At 41.4% G+C, this 12,668-nt stretch overlaps 2 protein-coding genes across 4 annotated transcripts in view; one reads left to right on the top strand and one right to left on the bottom strand.

Annotated features, from left to right (window-relative positions):
* LOC108259405 (zona pellucida sperm-binding protein 3) overlaps positions 1–8,715 on the top strand; it is a 90,917-nt gene extending 82,202 nt beyond the window's left edge. For 2 of the 3 annotated variants that reach the window (XM_053676329.1, XM_053676333.1), the window contains exons 2-8: positions 7,408–7,526; positions 7,612–7,715; positions 7,782–7,962; positions 8,031–8,148; positions 8,227–8,312; positions 8,391–8,482; positions 8,616–8,715. In XM_053676329.1, the coding sequence (XP_053532304.1) occupies positions 7,408–7,526; positions 7,612–7,715; positions 7,782–7,962; positions 8,031–8,148; positions 8,227–8,312; positions 8,391–8,482; positions 8,616–8,677 (762 nt within the window). In that variant the 3' untranslated portion in view covers positions 8,678–8,715. Of the gene's footprint in view, positions 1–6,681; positions 7,326–7,407; positions 7,527–7,611; positions 7,716–7,781; positions 7,963–8,030; positions 8,149–8,226; positions 8,313–8,390; positions 8,483–8,615 lie in introns of those variants that run through there. The other variant, XM_017458906.3, reaches the window with a different exon arrangement.
* Positions 52–9,743, bottom strand: rnf113a (ring finger protein 113A). Its single transcript, XM_017459101.3, has 10 exons — positions 9,595–9,743; positions 9,359–9,438; positions 5,268–5,366; positions 4,863–4,970; positions 4,384–4,493; positions 3,521–3,627; positions 3,319–3,408; positions 2,329–2,422; positions 1,942–2,048; positions 52–1,483 (listed from the first exon to the last, which is right to left on the bottom strand). Exons 1-10 carry the CDS (start codon positions 9,698–9,700, stop codon positions 1,416–1,418), a joined length of 969 nt encoding a protein of 322 aa, XP_017314590.1. The 5' UTR covers positions 9,701–9,743; the 3' UTR covers positions 52–1,415.
* Between the last annotated feature and the right edge of the window lie 2,925 nt (positions 9,744–12,668).

The raw sequence follows: 12,668 nt of genomic DNA, 5'->3' as shown, positions 1-12,668 counted from the left end.
ACAAAGTGCTAATTCAAGTGCTTGGTGAAAAACGTTGACACTGGAGACTCCTTCCATTATAATAAATGTTAAAAGGGTCATGATGTTTTTCTTTAATGTTATCATCTTCCTTGAGGTGTAATTACAATGTTAGTAAAGTATTTTACACAAAAAAAAAAAACCTTACAAAATGTAGTAATTTATAACCTTTTTCCACCCTCTCTCTGACCGGACCGGTCGGTTTTTGTGTCCTTTACCGTGAAGACGTCGCCGTAACCCCCCACTTCTACTACTGGCTAACATCTTCGCCTACGAACGAATTATCAACGTCCCCTGCCATAACACGTGCGGTAATGTATTCAGCTACTTAGCACCAGCGGGCGTGGCCGACGGTGATGTAAAAGTAGCTTGCCTGTGTGACATCACAAGTCCCACCACATCCAAACGAGCCGTTTTTGGAGCCTGGTTACATTTACTGCTCTTTTTGTACCGAGGAGGACGTATGAAGTGATGCCACCTGCAGGACATTTTAATTATACAATGACCTCGTAGGGAATTTCCCCAGTGTGGGATCAATAAAGTTTATCTTATATGTCAAAAGATGAAGGAAAATTAGTTTAAGGAAAATTTTTAAAAATGAGAAACGTGAGCGAGTTCAACGTGCTGCACTTTTGGAGCCGGAAAGAGCCTGTGTTTTATCAAATGCGCGCTTTACAGCATGACAAAAAGTACTCGCGTACGTAGGAACAAAACGACTAGGAAACTCATGAATCGTTTCAGAGTCAATAATAACGTGAATTGCTCCTTTGTGCCATGCAATCTGCTCCTACTTTTTTTCCCCCTGTTTAAGTGTAAAATCTTTGGTTGTCCTGGTTATACCCGGGTGGGGCGGGACGACACTCGTTATACGGCAAGGGATATGAGCGTAACGTGTAACGTGAGGACAGTCACGTTTATTTTTGAAGACGCTGTCTGACTGCACAGAACAGACGCCCCGTACGGAACTAATCTGCGTCTCTGATTGCGTCCGTGTTGTAGCATGCATTAAAAATTCACTCTCTTCGCGGTCCGTTTCATCTTTATGTACCAGTGTTATTGTGGAGAGGTTCACACCATTGTTTGCCCAGCAGCGGGCTCACACCCCTCTCCTTTCCCATCGCCCTGCTCACCAGCAGCTAAACACAGTCACGGTACTCTACACACAGAAACCCAACAGCGTCCTGACTCATCTTATAACGGACTTGAAATAATCCATTTGTTTATCCTGAGTCCATTTCCATTCCGACGGAAGAACGGAACGGAGACAAAGAGTAAAACACACAAGTGGTTAGGAAAAAAAAAAAAAAAGAGAGAATTTATTTTTTATTAATTAATTTACAAAACTCGGGGAGTAAAGGGAAGAGCAGGACGGGAATGACAGGGAGGTGACAGGAATGCTAGTCTTCCTCGTCTGATGGTGGCTGGTCTCCAGCAGCCTCACGTTTCTGCATCTTCGCCATCAACTCTTGAGAAAGGAAAAACGGGGGGGGGGGGGGGGGGGGGGGAGTTATGAGAACATACCCACAATTCCTTTTTCTTTTCTTTTACCGCATCATAATACAAAGACTCTCGTGACATTTTTTATATAAATAAAAAGAAATTTACACAATGAACCACCAATAAACCTTGGTTTGTTTCAATAAACCTAGTCAATGAGCCAAGGAATTTTTACATTTTTTTGCACAAAAACCGTGACGTCCTTTCGTCCAACTCTATACACAACCGCGTATCAGCAACTCCGCAAAGCCGACTGAGCTGACTGGTAGCCATTATGCTTCCCTTAGCCTTCGGACTTCCGAGTCCGAAGTCTTGGCTGATCGGTTACTTTTAGCGCAAACCGGACTACTGTGTGCGTTTTTATTCTTGGCTGGACTTCATTAGAACCTGAGCTGCTTGAGCTGAGTCGAGCAGCTGGTTAGTTACCTTTGGCTGGGTTGAAGACTCCGTTGGTTTGTTGGTTGCAGACGTAGCAGCGCTTGGACTTGCGGTAGTGCTGCAGAGCGCAGGCCTCGCAGAAATAATGCCTACACCTGATAACACAAAGAGTGTGTTCGTGTCATGAATGCAGCTTTAAATACACACAACATTAATTTTATATAAAATTATAATTTTTTTTTTTTTTTTTTTTTTTTAAAGACACACATATGCATGATTAAGTTTGGCCTGTGTGTCATTTCCGTAGTTGTATCGCGTATACTGTACACGTACATATGATCCCGTCCATCTATTTGGAAATAAAATGGCAGACCAGCCCCCTACGTAAAGGACGGAACGAACCCCGCAGCCTGTTAACTTGTGTTTGAGACTCACTTTGTTATAATCGGGTTCTTGAACGAATCCCTGCAGATGAAGCACTTGAAAGGCAGATCCTCGTCGTCGCTGCTCACCTCATAGTTTTCTTCGTCTGTGAAGTACAAAAAAAAAAGAAGAAGAAAAGACGGGTGCGTATTAACTGCAGGAATTCTCAAACGCAAGCTATTTTAATATCTTAATGAATAAATGTGACTTGCTCCAGTAGCACGATCACGATCACATAAAACGGAACTTTTAAAAAGGACGCTCTATCGTAACGTTTATGACATCATTATTATTATTATTATTATTATTATTATTATTATTCTCATTCTTTTTTTTTTTTAAACTAGGTTCCACAATTATTTACACCCTTGGTAAGCGTGGGTTAAATTAACGTTTTGGGGGGGGGGGGGGGGGGGGGTTAACTTCATACTAAAAATCTTTGTGGTTAGTTAACTTCATACTAAAAATATGAGAGACATAGACACTGTACTTGGAGTAAATGTATTCTGGAGATTAAATACTGAGAATATATTCAGATGGGATTAAACCACAAAGGCTTTTTTTCTTCATTAACGTCACCTTATTTTATTTTTAACCCGATCCAGGCACAAGTGAGTGAATTTCCTTATACATTTACAGTTTATTACAGTATTTATTTTTATTATACATACACACACACACACACACACACACACACACACACACACACAAAAACACACTGTGGAGTTGAAAAATCTGAGACTGAAGTTTTATTACTTTTTATACGCTGTCGTTAAAGCGAAAGGAAGACGTACCAAATACTACGAAATTCGTGTAAAGATGTTAACTATTTGCTTGTTATTGCATATAATATAGTCATTTTTTTAAAAATTGGATGATGTTAGAAATGAGTGCAAAATAGGAGCATGTTCACCCGACTGTACGAATAAACAGTATATTTGTATGCGATTATATTATATGTATAGTTATATGAACGGCGCTTCACGTCCTGTTTCGGCTCACCGTTAGCACCGTAGCGTCCCTCCTCCAGCTCCCTCTCGATCTGCCAGCCGTGTTTGTAATCGGAGCGGTCGTGCAAGAACTTGCAGCTGTCTGAAGTGGAAACAAAGACACGTTTCTGTCATCACTGATTCGACCGGTGGATTACATTACTAAAATCCATCCTAACGTATTCCCATGCACGCACGCACACACACGCACACACCTCCGAATCCACAGAAGCCCGTCTCTTTGTAATCTTTGCATATGTCGGGCTGGTAGTCCCACCGCACTGTAGCCCTCAGGTGCTCAGGGGCTCTGATTGGTCCTTTCCTATCAAACAGAACACATCATACAACTGTGTGAAGGAGAAGAACGAAAGAAAGAAAGAAAGGAAGGAAGGAAGAAGAAGAAAGAAGAAAGGAAGGAAGAAAGAAAGAAAGAAGGAAGAAAAAGGAAGGAAAGAAGGAAGAAAAAGGAAGGAAGGAAGGAAGGAAGGAAGGAAGGAAGGAAGAAAGGAAGAAAGGAAGAAAAGAAGGAAGAAGAAAGAAGGAAGAAGAAGAAAGAAGAAGAAAGGAAGGAAGGAAGGAAGAAAGGAAGAAAGGAAGAAAAGAAGGAAGAAGAAAGAAGGAAGAAGAAGAAAGAAAGAAGAAAGAAAGAAAGAAAGAAAGAAAGAAAGAAAGAAAGAAGAAAGAAAGAAAGAAAGAAAGAAGAAGAAGAAAGGAAGGAAGAAAGAAAGATGAAATAAGGAAGAAGAAGAAAGAAGAAGAAAGGAAGGAAGAAAGAAGGAAGAAGAAAGAAAGAAAGAAAGAAGAAAGAAAAAGAAAGAAGAAAGGAAGGAAGAAAGAAAGAAGAAAGAAAAAGAAAGAAGAAAGGAAGGAAGAAAGAAAAAGAAAGAAGGAAGAAGAAGAAAGGAAGGAAGGAAGAAAAAGAAAGAAGAAGAAAAAGAAGAAAGAAAGAAAGAAGAAAACAAAGAAGGAAAAAAAGAAGAAGAAGAAGAAGCAAGAAGAAAGATGAAGAAAGCGACGGTGGCGATGACACGGGTTATAAGAAAAGGCCATCCATGAACCCGTCACTACATCCACATACCTGACCATGCCAGATGAAGCATTACCCATGGTGGTGTCCTTAGGCTTAATGAACTTCTGATAGTTGTTGATGCCGCGGTAGATTTTATCATCCTCTTTACCTTGCAGTTCCTAAGAAGAAAATCAGATGTCTCCTGGTGCTAGGCAAAAAGTGAAAACAACCTCCAATTGTCTTATTTATAGCTGATCGTTAGCGGTTACGCAATAAAATGCAGCTGCTCTGTAAACAAGGAACTTAACAAACTGTAACTGAATACTGATTTATAAAATGAATGAAACCCAGAAGAAAAAAAAAAAAAAAAAAAAAGAAAAGATGAAGCCCCATTTATATATGTTTACTTTCTATTTTTGGTAGAAATTGAGAATCGAGAGAAGAGAATACCAGGAACACAGGACGTATCCGTACTAGAAAACTGATCTGATTATATAATTTGTACACGTTGTCCTGCTGGACCGGCCGTTTGAGTCCGCTCAACTCACCTCCTGGATTTTCTGGCTGCGTTCAAAGATGGCCTGAGCGTCTTTATCTCTCTCGGTGTCCAGCTCGTACACGGCGGTGGCTCCCATGTCGTCGGGTCCCTCTGGTTTCTGTCTCGAACGCAGCGAGGACACAAAAGCTGAATCTCAGACTCTACGTCCACTAGTTCCTTCGACAAGCAGGGCTTTAATTCAAAACATCGGATCTCGGACGGATTATTCGTGGATTATTAGGCTTGATGTAACTTCAGGGTGGATGTTAGAGTACTGTGTGACTATGATCACAGCTTGAATGCAGACTTAAATCCAGACCACTGGTAAACAGCCAATATTGTATACACGGCTAAAAAAAAAAAAAAACACTGAATATGCTTTAGAGGTTTAAAATAAATAATAATATTTTCTCACCGCTGAGCGAGTGGATTTATAAGCCACTGTGATCTTCTTGGCTTCTTTGTCTTCATCACTTTCGCTGGAGGAAACCACTTCTTTTTCCACCTTCTTGGTCTAAAATACGGTTCAATGAAGTTGGCATGAAATTTGGTGTAAGGATAGAGATATTTATATATATTTACCAGTTAAATGAATCCTACATGTGAATGATTCCCGCCCACGTTCACAAAGCTCCGCCCCCCAGGATATTACAGGTGCATCTCAAGAAATTTGAATATCGTGCAAAAGTTCATTTTCCTCCCCTAATTTAATTCAAAAAGTGGAACTCTCATATATTCTAGATTCGTTACACATAAAGCGAAACATTTCAAACTTCTTTTTGTTTTAATCTCGATGATTACGGCTTACGGCTCACGGAAATCAAACATCCGGTATCTCAAAATGTTCGAATTAAGGAGTTTATAATACAGAAATGGTGACCTGAAAAGTATGTTAATTTATGCACTTGAATCCTTTTGCAGGAATGACTGCATCGGTGCGGCGTGGCATGGAGGCCGATCAGCCTGTGGCGCTGCTGAGGTGTTCTGGAAGTACAGGTTGCTTTGATAGCGGCCTTCAGCTCGTCTGTATTGTCGGGTCTGGTGTCTCTCGTAGATTCTCTGTGGGGTTCGGGTCAGGCGAGTCGGCTGGACGATCAAGCACAGTAACACCACGGTCAGTAAACCAGTTACTAGAAGTTTTGGCACTGTGGGCAGGTGCGGAGTCCTGCAGGAAAAGGAAATCAGCATCTCCATAAAGCTCGTCAGCAGATGGAAGCTTGAATTGCTCTAAAATCTCCTGGCAGACGCTACATCGACTCTCGACTTGAGAAAACACACTGGACCGACACCAGCAGATGACATGGCAACCCAAATCATCACCGACTGTGGAAACTTCACACTGGACTTCAAGCAGCTTGGATTCTGTTCCTCTCCACTCTTCATTGGACTTCTCACAAATGTTCTGGAACCGGAAAACTCAGCGTAAGCATTGTTTGGGTTAATCAACCTAGAGTTCAGGGATTATGTAACGCCAAGTTAACCTTGCTTTCAGGTATACCCCCTTGCTTTTTATTACTCCTTTCTAACCCATAGAGCCCACAGCAATATCCCCCCTTTAATTAACCTGCAGGTATGTTTGTTTTGCAGCTCACAATAAATGTCCCTAACCCTAAGACATTTCAGTTTTTTTATATATTTTTTTTACACCTCACATCCTCAATCAAGGACTAAAGTTACATTTCTCTGTTTGGCAAATTGCTTAGCTAGGTCATGTGACCTAGACAATTAAGAGAATTAAGCACTTGGTCCAATCAAATGCAAGGTGGAGTAAAATTCTAATTGCTGTCACCTGTTAGGCAGACCAATTAGTTAAGCAACAGTCTCAGAAGAACTTCAGGATGTTAAGAAACGCTTGAATACCTGCCTGCATAAATAGGAGGTGCTCTCCAAGTAGTGGTGTACTTGCAGTTGTTTGGTAAGAGCAATGGATTTCAACCAAGTGGGGTTTGGTGTGCAGCTGTTACTATTGGCAGTTGGGTTGTCAGCAGCACAATGGCCAGGACTGATGAATGTTTCTGCTGGGCTTCAACCTAACAAACCAGGTCATCCTTCACTGCAAGTGAGTGCTGGGTTGCCTTCTCAATGGACACAAAGTGGTCCCCAGAGTGGAAGTCCTGCAGTAGCCTCACTTGGATTACACTTTCAAAATCCTTCAGCTGCTCAAGACCAGCAAGTAATGCAGAGGCCAGTGAAGAAACTGACTTGGCGTTTTCCAGCAGCACCACAAATCCCAACCCCACCAGCACCAGTGAACTTCATGAGACAGTCTAATGCTGTTCCTGTCCAGAGTGTAACAGCAAGGTGCAATGAGACTGCAGTGTATGTAGAGGTGAGAAAAGACCTGTTTGGTACTAGTGCACCCCTCAATATTGCTGCTCTCACACTGGGAGGCTGTGCTGCCAAAGGGGTGGATGTTTCTTCTCAAGTCCTTGTCTATGAATCACCATTGCATGGCTGCAACAGCAAGTTGACCGTAAGTCTTCTTTTGCTAAATACCTTAGTTTTGCTTTAAGCTCGCCTCTACACCTCAGTTTACACTTGCATCTCTCATTCAGGTGACTGCAAATGAGCTGGTCTATATCTTCACCCTTGGTATTGCTTCAGCACCTATAAGTAGTGCTCCCATTCTAAGAAGTCCTGGTGCTCTGGCTTTTGTTGAGTGTCACTATAGAAGGTATTGCTCAATTCCACGAAATCTGTTTGGGTTTACTTGGGAAGATGTGCTCATTTGTGATGGTCCTGTTCTGAATGTTTTCCAGATTCCACAATGTGAGTAGCAGTGCTCTCCTGCCTGCTTGGGTTCCATATGCTTCTGCTCAAGCTGCTGAGGAACGTCTCCTTTTCTTCCTGAGGCTCATGACTGGTTTGTATCATGGTTGCACTGTAGCTTGCTTGTTTGAGGATGAGTTACTAATGAAGCTTCTTGTAGATGACTGGATATTTGAAAGACCTTCGGACTACGTCTTCCAGCTGGGTGAGCTTATAAATATTGAGGCATCGGTGGTGCAGTTCAGCCATGTGCCCCTGCGTGTCTTTGTGGACAGCTGTGTGGCCACTGCTGTCCCTGATATAAATGCAGTCCCCAGATATTCCTTCATTGAGAACCATGGGTGAGTGAGGTTTTGTTTGAGCCTTTGTAAACTGTTCTGAACATTCCTAACTGTGTAAATCCTTCCAGGTGCTTGATTGATGCCAAGCTTGCACATTCCAGTTCCCGCTTCATGCCCCAAACTCAGGCGGCTAAACTGGGGTTTCAGCTGGAGGCATTCAAGTTTCAGCATGTGAACAGTAACTGGGTAGGTGATGACTGTTTGGTCAGGGGTGATGGGCCTGTTTATCTGTCAGAATATAACTTGTTCTCCCTCTGTTGCCAGTTCTATATTGCATGCATTTTGAAGGCAACAGCAGCATCTGCCCCTGCTGATGCTGAGCACAAGGCTTGTTCCTTCTCAGACAACAGGTATGTTGCTATGACTGTGTCAGTGTTGGCTCAGTGCAGCTGAGCTGTGACTACTAACACACTACTGTTCCTTCCTAGATGGACTGCTGCATATGGTGTTGACCAGGTATGCAGCTGTTGCAGCAGCAGCTGTGGCTCAAGGAAGGGTCGTGATCTCCCATCAGAGCAAGGTATTTGGGAGAACCATGTTGGTGTTCATGTCACTTCTTTGCACTCTATGACCTGAACTGCCACTACACAACCTATGATTCTGTTGGTGTTGTAGCTTTTTAACCTGTTCACACACTCTACCTTTATTTGCAGGCTTGCATCTGGAGAGAGAAGTGAGCCTTGGCCCAATCATGGTTATGGAAAACGTCTGGTAGTCCAATGACTTTGTCTAAATAAAACTTCTTAACTTGCATGTCTTGTGAGTCCTCGTTACTTCTGACACAACTGGGTATGCTCTTGTCTTGTAATGGGCAGAGTGCAAGCAGGGCCTCTTTCTCTAAGAGGGCTAGCCAGAAGATAACTGGAACTTAAGGCTCCATCCAAACGATCCACTTTCAATCTCTAAACTGACTGTGGTTATGTGTGCTGCACCAGACTGGGAGATTAAAGGCTTATGAAACCTTTTGCAGGTGTTCAGTTCATTAGCTGATTAGAGCTCTTCTCAGGTCAACATTTCTATATTAATTCTTTATTCTAATATTTTTTTTGATGCTGGAGTTTTGTAATCAAGATTTAACCAAACATTTAATTTTTGTTTAAAGAATCCAGGCTATGATTTAAAAAAAAAAAAATTACGAGGGGAAAATTACCTTCTAAACAATATTCACATCTTTTGAGATGCACCCGTAGGTGGCCCATAAGGTGTCAATACAATGAACAGGGGCGCATCTAAAAACAGGCAAGCATTCTGGACCGGAAGTCAATTTCCCAAACGGGTTTTCTCAGCGAATTAAGATCAAAGCGCGCGCTATATATATATATATAAAATGCTCTACTTCGCACAAGTAAGGAATTCGACTATTGCACCTTTTCAGTAATGATTATACCAGACTCACCCGCTGGATCATGGGGTTGTGAGAGCTTGGTTTCTTCTCCCTTTTCACCACGGCGTTTTTCTCCTCATCGCTGCTTCTGTCTAAATAAATAAACAAACCGCCATGGCTTTAAGAGCTTCATGATTCCTACCCAGTTAGCAAAACTGACTAGCTCGCTCCTGTGTTTACACTTCTAATAAACTAGAGTTAATTCATTCATACTTACTGTTTTGTGGGAAATATATTGCGAACTTTACCTTTGTCGCTGTCACTGGCTTTTCTTTTGCGTGCGGAGAATTTCTTGCTTGATTTCTTAAAAAGAAACGTGCAGGTTGCTGGTTTTGTTTCCTCAGTCTCCGCCATCTTGAATTCCGCTCACAAACAAACCAGGAGCGTTAAGAGGCGTTCGAGATGTTGAGGTTTAGCGCCACCTCGAGTAGCGGAGGTGAATTTCAGTCAGCGTTCAATCAGTAACTAGTTTACAAATATGACTTGATATCTTCAAATTAATGTTTAAACAGCATTTATGTTTCTGTATTGTGCTACACTTTAAAAAAAAACAGCTAAAGACCCACCTCTTCCATGAACACGTAAACAAACCATTGAAAAAAACCTTACTCTGGCACTTACACCTCTACTCTGCACACTTTGCTTCTTCTAGAACTCAATTAATGGATCTTGTACGGTAGCACTACTTGTATTGTTCTCTGCTTGATATATCGCTTTGCTTGTATTTTCTCATTTGTAAGTCGCTTTGGATAAAAGCGTCTGCTACACGAATAAATGTTATATTTTTATGCTAGTAATCGGTGAAGTGGTGTTAAAAATTGGTCTAACCATCAATGAGCCGGTGTGTTATGATGGGGCGTGTCGTGGATTGCAGAGAAGACTTTGTTATGGATGATAAGACAAATCCTGAACTCTGAGCTCAGAACTGATGCAACTTATTTTCCACGTGTGATGTTCATGTTTCATGACCTTTCACCAGATTTCTTAAGACCCAGCCGGAGGAACAGGAGCTGTGGCAGGACTCACACGACCACACTGTGCACGCCAGAACGTTTGTGTACACGTGCATTAGGGTTTAAAGTAGCCTGTTTGTGTGAGGGAGTAGAAAACATGGTTTGGTCTTTCAGTTTCGTTAAACACACCCCGACTATAAGAAAGTGTTAAAACTTAGATATTTATGTTCAGTGCACAGAAAGCGTTATTAAAGGTTAAACGGATTAAAAGTAACATACATTCGTTGCCCCTCAGAAACTGTTAAGCCTGTGTAACGCTTATTGTACAGAGATGTCCACAACATTATGATAAATTATGATGTAATGAATTTATATTAAATCATTCCTATTAAATCACACAGACAATCAAACAAAGGATTAATGAAGAGGACTTCATGCCCTGACTTTCGTATTTAACTCCTGTTACAGATAAATAATTCTGTTCTCTATGTTCAGTTATGTAATTTTATATTACCTGTTTAACTATTTTCTAAACATTGTAATATGTACATATGGAGAAGATTCTACTGTACTCATGACATGACTTTCAGGTATTCAATTCAATTCAGTTTTATTTGTATGGCACTTTTTACAATGGACAATGTCTCAAAGCAGCTTTACAGAGACATATAAACACAGGATATAGATTTTAAATGTGTGAATTTATCCCTATTGAGCAAGACGGTGGTGACGGTGGCGAGGAAAAAGTCCCTACCATGTTAAGAGGAAGAAACCTCGAGAGGAACCAGACTCAGAAGGGAACCGGTCCTCATCTGGGTAACAACGGATAGTGTGAAAGTAAAGGAAAGTTTATTATGGTTTAATATGAAGTCTGTTTGTTGAACTAGTCCACTGTTCAAAGGAGACCTGAGTCCAAAACTGCATGTTGTAATTGCAGTCCCGGGGCCTTAGACGCAACCGTAGTCCCAGCAACCACAGTGAGAACGTCCATGTGGAATTGGAGTAGATGAGAGCTCCATCCAGAGGTAGGGCATCCGAAATGGATCAGGCAGGTACGGAGAGCAGAGAGGATCAGGATCTCTAGTACCTCCATAAAAGTGGCTCGGCAGAAGGATAGAGGGAGAGATTGTTAAGACTGTGCTTTGCGTAACAGAAAGTCTGGTCATGGTAGGCTTGAGTAAACAAATACGTTTTAAGCCTAGACTTAAACACTGAGACTGTGTCTGAGTCTCGAACACTAATTGGAAGACTGTTCCACAACTGTGTGGCTCTATAAGAGAAAGCTCTTCCCCCTGCTGTGGCCTTCGCTATTCGAGGTACCGTCAAATAGCCCGCATCTTTTGATCTAAGTAGGCGTGGCGGATCATAGAAAACCAAAAGTTCATTTAGATACTGTGGCGAAGAGACCATTTAGTGCTTTATAGGTCAATAATAGTATTTTATAATCAATGCGAGATTTCACTGGGAGCCAATGCAGTGTTGATAAGATCGGGGTGTCTAGAGGTGACGAAAGCATGAACTAATATTTCTGCATCATGTAGTGCCAATATATTTCTTATCTTAGAAATATTTCTGAGATGAAAGAAGGCTATCCTAGTAATATTATCTACATGAGCATCAAATGAAAGACTGGAGTCAATAATCACTCCACGGTCTTTAACTGCTGCACATGACGAAACGGAAAGTCCATCCAGAGTTACTGTGAGATCAGAAAGCTTACTTCTAGCTACACGTGGTCCTAATACAAGTACTTCTGTCTTATCAGAATTAAGTAAAAGGAAGTTAATAAGCATCCACCGTCTAATGTCCTTTACACATTCCTCAACGTTATCAAGCTGCTGTCTGTCCTCTGGCTTCGCTGGAACATACAACTGTGTATCATCAACATGACAGTGGAAGCTAATTCCATGTTTATGAATAATTTGACCTAGAAATAGCATATATAAAGTAAAAGCAGTGGGCCTAAGATGTAAATCACCTACAAATCACTGTAAAGGAATGTACACTTCTGTATCTCTCTAGACTATTTAACTTTTTTTAACATAAAATGTAAAAAAAAAAAAAAAAAAGAAGAAAGAAATAACAAAATAATTAAAGTAAAAAAGTTTGTGTGTGTGTGTGTGTGTGTGTGTGTGTGTGTGTGTTTGCCAGACTCCGATCATCCATCCATCCATCCATCTTCTACCGCTTACTCCTTCTTCAGGGTCACGGGGAACCTGGAGCCTATCCCAGGAAGCATGGGGCACAAGGCGGGGTACACTCTGGACAGGGTGCCAGTCCATCGCAGGGCACAATCACACACACTCAAGACTCTGATCACCTTGGATTAAAAAACAACAACAGATTTTGAATTAGTTCATTTTTTAAAA

The sequence above is a fragment of the Ictalurus punctatus genome, chromosome 2, assembly GCF_001660625.3.
Source record: "Ictalurus punctatus breed USDA103 chromosome 2, Coco_2.0, whole genome shotgun sequence".
Classification (NCBI taxonomy): Eukaryota; Metazoa; Chordata; class Actinopteri; order Siluriformes; family Ictaluridae; genus Ictalurus; species Ictalurus punctatus.
This window is presented reverse-complemented; position numbering and strand designations above follow the sequence as displayed.

Bases quoted from the DNA above. Each gene is read 5' to 3' on its own strand.
- rnf113a (XM_017459101.3), bottom strand. From the start codon at position 9,700: ATGGCGGAGACTGAGGAAACAAAACCAGCAACCTGCACGTTTCTTTTT. The intron at 4,971-5,267 runs GTGAGAAAATAT...CGTTCGAGACAG, and splicing joins ATAAATCCACTCGCTCAGCG to AAACCAGAGGGACCCGACGA. The intron at 2,423-3,318 runs GTGAGCCGAAAC...TGTACTTCACAG, and splicing joins GGGACGCTACGGTGCTAACG to ACGAAGAAAACTATGAGGTG.